The 5,383-nt window shown below is 46.1% G+C and overlaps 1 protein-coding gene across 1 annotated transcript; it reads right to left on the bottom strand.

Annotated features, from left to right (window-relative positions):
• Nucleotides 1-1,659: 1,659 nt before the first annotated feature.
• On the bottom strand, nt 1,660-4,812 carry LOC106527998 (basic salivary proline-rich protein 2-like). The gene is made up of 4 exons (XM_014023039.1): nt 4,717-4,812; nt 4,120-4,550; nt 3,397-3,572; nt 1,660-1,859 (listed from the first exon to the last, which is right to left on the bottom strand). The coding sequence occupies exons 1-4, from the start codon at nt 4,810-4,812 to the stop codon at nt 1,660-1,662; spliced, it is 903 nt and encodes a 300-aa protein (XP_013878493.1).
• Between the last annotated feature and the right edge of the window lie 571 nt (nt 4,813-5,383).

Genomic DNA, 5,383 nt, shown 5'->3' with positions numbered 1-5,383 from the left:
CCCCTGGGCTAACTAATAGCAACTGAGCTAATTGGTGAACAACATCGTGGGGACATTTCCAAAAAAAAAATTAAAATAAAAATAAAAAATCACTGAACAATCGAAGYGGAAAGTCAGTGCCAGACCCTCAAACTATGCTCCAGTATTCTGGTATTCTCATATAATGTAGGAGGATATTTTAAACTATTGTGTTGTCACTTGGTGCAGATGGGTGCACGGTGCACAATTACAAATTTATAGAGGCATATCAGTACCTCCACAGTGGAAAAGTTAACAAGGTGTTAATCAATAACAATATTGATGAGCTGGTATTCGTGAAGGCTGATGTCCAGCCAAGACAGAACAAGTCTGAAGCTCTCTCTGCATGGATCCTCATTGCATCAGCGGCACTGAYGGGTGTCACGGGTCAGGGGAAGTCCTGCAGTCATGCAGCAGGTAGGCTAATTAGGTTATATATTAGGTTTATAGATTTATAGAAAGCAGTGCTTAATTTTTGRGATTGAGCTAACTTAATGGATATCGTTAATGTTTAAAGAAGTCTTTAAAAAATGTTAAAATATGAACAGTTTATAGTTGTTACTATAATCTGTTCATATTTTCTATATAACTGTGACATCAAGGACTGTAATACATTAAAAAACTGTGAATTAAAATAGCCAGTCTTGCAAAAAAACCTACAATTGACTGTGTCCGTATTGCCGTGAAAATAAGTTGGATTAAACTGAGAGTTTACAAAACAAAGGGAAACAGGAWAAAGGGAAATTAACAGGCTTTGCATTGTTACAACAAAGAAATAATCTACCAAACACACATTTCCTTACTTTATGCGCCAAGTTTATATAAAGAAAACTTAAAATTATCTAGTTTATTTGAGACTTGTATTTCAAAACAAGACGGATAAAAACAGTGTTTTATTTTCTGTACAACATTACAACACAAACACAACATGACAACAGCATGTCCCATTCGTGTGTTTAATCACAGACAGCTTATGCTTCTTAAGGACAGTTTGAGCCCTTCACCTTTAGGATTGCAAAATTATTTCCCACCAGTCCCTGAAATTACTCAACATATGACTAAACAACCTATTATCTGAAGATATAAAAGTTGTGTATTCATGACATTTCTCATACCTGAAAATATTTATTGTTACTTCACTGTTCCAGTGTGCAAACCACAYTSTTGAGGTAGTTATTTTTAAAATACTGACATTGTTAAAACACTGAGTTGACAGAGTTATAACAAGGGTAGCAGTAAGAGTGTGAAGTAAAAATGTTGAGCTAACATTTCAGAAATAATTAAAGTGAGCACTATTATTTAAATAACTTTTTACAGATGTTTGTATAGATGTATTTTGCAGATGTCCACTTTAAACGGACCAAATGTGACTGGATATTGTGTTTTTATTTTATTTTATATCGCTCATTGATCAGTGTCGTGTTGGGTGAAGAGGAGTCCACAGTAAAAAAAATAAAAAATTAAACGGTGGTAACGGAAAAAAAGATGTGAAAATCTGAAAATCAGCTGTGTGCTCACGTTCAATAGGATCAAATCAGCTGCTTTTCTAGCTTTTATAACAACTGGCTTCAGAAAAAAAAAAAAAAGCTGCTGAAGCCAAAGCTGACCAGAGTCCTGCTCCTCAGCGCTGCTGGAACGCAGTCATCCTCTGTCTGTCACACATGCATCTGGCATCTGGGGTCGTGACACCCATGGGCTGCGGTCCTGGTGGGACCTGGGGGGCTTGGGCCCTGGCTGGCGGTTGCCGGGCTCTGGACCAGTTTGTGCCCTGGTGCCCGGCTCTGGGCTGGGAGCCTTCGGTGCACTGGTGGGCTGGGGGGCGKTGGTGACTGGGTGCAGGGCTGGTGGCCAATGGAGGGGGTAGGTCAACCCAGCCTGGGTGTCTAGTTTGCTATATGTTCTGAGAGTTGTCCGAATGTTGGGGTGGGTGTAGTATTTCTTCTGGGGTGGGGGCTGTGCTGGGGCCAGAGATGGGGACTCGTGACTTGGACTTAGACTTGAGTCGCACTTAAGTCCCTACTATTAGAGACAGACTTGACTTGGACTTGGACCCTAAAGACTTGAGACTTGACTTGGACTWGGACCCTAAAGACTTGAGACTTGACTTGGACTTGGACCCTAAAGACTTGAGACTTGACTTTGACTTGTGGTTTGAGACTCGTGAACAATACAAATCTTTTCACTGCCCGGCTCACGATTCTCACTCCCTCAGTACATATCCATGCTCCGCTCCTTTGAGAACAAATACATTAAGTTTTAAGAGCAAAGACATTTACTCCTGCTCTCAAACTGAAAATATCCGCTCTTGATTAAAGTTCGAATAATTCTTCCATACACTCCGCTCCCCCTCACCTCAGAATGGGAGGCGCCAACGCCGTCCAATGTTAATCACATGTACCCTACGTGACAAACAGAGCTTCAGCATGGCAGGTGCGTTGCAGTATATTCATTATAAGCTTTGCTTACAGATACTTTATAATGGCAAAATTAAAAGTGTGTGTTTTTGTGATGACTTGTGCAGTCATTTACTTTAAGGTTTCTGGTTCATCATCTTTGCTGACTTGCTTTTATGCATTTAAAAATATTTGTTCTGGTATTTTATTGTAAAATCAGCAGCAGACTTGTTGGATTTGTTCTTTGTCAATAGTAAGATATAATAACAGTACGCCTTTGTAAGACTACAAGTGCAAAATACAGTTAAAATGTTTGATTGTTATTTCAACCCTATATGTATTTTAAAAACAGTATTATGATTTAATAGTATTATTAAAACAATACTGTTTTAATATTTTATTAAACTATAGTATTATAGAATGTAATCTAGTATAGTTAGGATACCTTTGAGCAAACTGTCAGTTAAGTAATACATGCAACTAAACATGGACTTGAGGTCAAGAGACTTGAGACTTGACTTGTTTTTTTGGTCAAAGACTTGGACTTGACTTGTTTTTTTGGTCAAAGACTTGGACTTGACTTGTTTTTTGGTCAAAGACTTGGACTTGACTTGGTTTTTTGCTCAAAGACTTGGACTTGACTTGCTTTTTGGTCAAAGACTTGGACTTGACTTGTTTTTTGGTCAAAGACTTGGACTTGGCTTGTTTTTTTTGGTCAAAGACTTGGACTTGACTTGCTTTTTGGTCAAAGACTTGGACTTGACTTGGTTTTTTTGGTCAAAGACTTTAGACTTGACTTTTTTGCTCAAAGACTTGGACTTGACTTGGACTTGGAGTCAAAGACTTGAGGCTTGACTTGGACTTGCAAAAAAAGACTTGCGCACATCTCTGGCTGGGGTGGCTGGTTGGTCCCTTTGTTTTGGCGGGGCTTGCTCTTGGTGCCTCCTTGCGCTGCCAGTGGCTGGATGGGCACTCTCAGCTGAACCTTCCTTGCTGGGGTTTGGTGGCCTCTTTTGGTTGCGAGCTGGCTGTGGGACTGGGGGTCTGGTCTTGCGGGTCTGGATGGCTCTGGGGTGGATGGATTGTTGGTCCCCTTCTCTGTTGTTCCCCTGGGCTCTGTTTTTGTCCATGGCCTGGGGCTCCCTGGGCCTGGTGGTCGGTCTAGAGGAGGTGGCTTTGGGACCTCACTCCCTGGGTGGGTTTCGGGGAGGGTCCTTCCAGGGTCAGTGGGGGAGCTGACTCCCTGTGGGAGCAGTTTGCTCCCTCGGTTGTTTTTCTCCCCATCCCTCACCACATACCCCCACTCCCCTCATTTTCACCTCCACTCATGTAGGGTTTCTGGGGTGTAGGTGCGTTGCAAAGAGCAACAGTTTTACATCCCTGTTTGTCATAACCACCTGAGCCCCAATTTTATTATGCACTCCAGACATTCAATTACAACATCTTCATGACATTCACATACAGGAACTTGGGGTGGGCACCCCATGGCAGGCAAGGGCACCTGTGTCCASCCCCAAGGGTTGCTTGTAGACATTTAAGTTTTTTTGGGGGGTTGGAGTTGGGGTGGAGGGTAAACTGGCCCAATGTTGGCGTCTGCCCCTCTTCTTACCCATTTTAATTGCAATTTAGAACAATATGCATCAACAGCACATCTGGGGGGTGGGGATGTGTGTGTCGGGGTCTTTGTTTTTTTTCTCTCTTGACCTACCCTGCTCTGCGATTGCCATTTGGGGGTGGGGGTGGGGGTGGGGGGTCAGAGAAGGGACGGACCGTCTGGTGGGGGCCTGGGCTATGGTTGGACTCTGGGGTCTGGGGGGAGAGCCAGGGGCCTGGCGGTCTGTCTTCCCCAGGGTTGTTTGGACTCTCGGATTGTGGTCCCTGGTTGCCATGGTTGGCCCGCTGGCTGGGGTGGCTGCCGGGGCCTGGCTGGTGGTCGGCTGGGGGTGTACACTTGGCCGTTGGTGGTGTGTGGGGGTGGTCAGGGGTGTTGTTTTGCTGTGGCAGGGGCCAGCCAGCTGGCCTGGTGCAGCCCAGGCCGGGCCTTGGCYGTCTGCTCTTCCACACCCCAGAATGAATGGGCTTGCCTCCTKGGTTTGGATATGGCCTGCCCTCTGTAGGGGGTGGGTACGTGTCCTGGACCTGGGGGTATAGAGTGTGTATCGGGAGTGTGAGTGGGGTGTGGCATTCTTCTTGTTTGTCTTTGAATGAGTGGGTGTGAGAATGAGGGCGGGACTGTGTGAGTGTGTCTGTGTATGATTGGGTGTTTGTCAGGCTGGGATTCGGGCTGCCCTCTCATTTGGTTCACCTGAGAACCCACTGCTAGTGGTGGGCTTTGCCCCCCGGCTGCACTGTCCTCTGGTGGGGTGTACCTCTGCCCGCCGGTGCGCTGATGGCTCTCCATGTCTGGGGATGGGTGCTTGGGCGTGTGCCGGCTCGGCCTGGTGACTGCCTAGTGGGGCTTGGGTCCTCTGGCCCCGTCGAACCTTGGCTTGGGGGCGGGGCGTGCGCCCTGGGGATCCAGTYCTCTGCCTGGATCTGCTCCAGCGTAGTGGGGGCCGGCGGGGCCTGTGAGGTCGTCGCTGTTGGCCCTGTGGGTTCTGCGTGTGGTTGCTGGTGGGGCTCTCTTGGTTCTCTCCTGTGTTCCTCTCTGGGGGGTGGGTGGGCAGTACTTGCTGCATGGGTGGCCTTGGGGGTTCGGTGCTTGGGGTCTCTCTCGGGGTCTGTGGCTCTGGTCCCCCTTCTGTCTGCCTTGGGTCGTGGGGGTCGGTTCTTTGGTCCTCCACAGTCACTATTTAATATTCCACTGGAGAAATCTTGAATTTATATGCATGTTCACAAAGGCCCAAAAAAAGGCATTCGGATCCTGGGATTTCTGACGATCACTGAATGTGTGTGTAAAATGTGTATGTCTGTTGGAATGTATGTATGTATGTATGTATGTATGTATGTATGTATGTATGTATGTATGTATG

The sequence above is a fragment of the Austrofundulus limnaeus genome, unplaced genomic scaffold, assembly GCF_001266775.1.
Source record: "Austrofundulus limnaeus strain Quisiro unplaced genomic scaffold, Austrofundulus_limnaeus-1.0 Scaffold355, whole genome shotgun sequence".
NCBI lineage: Eukaryota > Metazoa > Chordata > Actinopteri > Cyprinodontiformes > Rivulidae > Austrofundulus > Austrofundulus limnaeus.
Note: the sequence above shows the minus strand (reverse complement) of the source record. Positions and strands in the feature narration are given on the sequence as shown.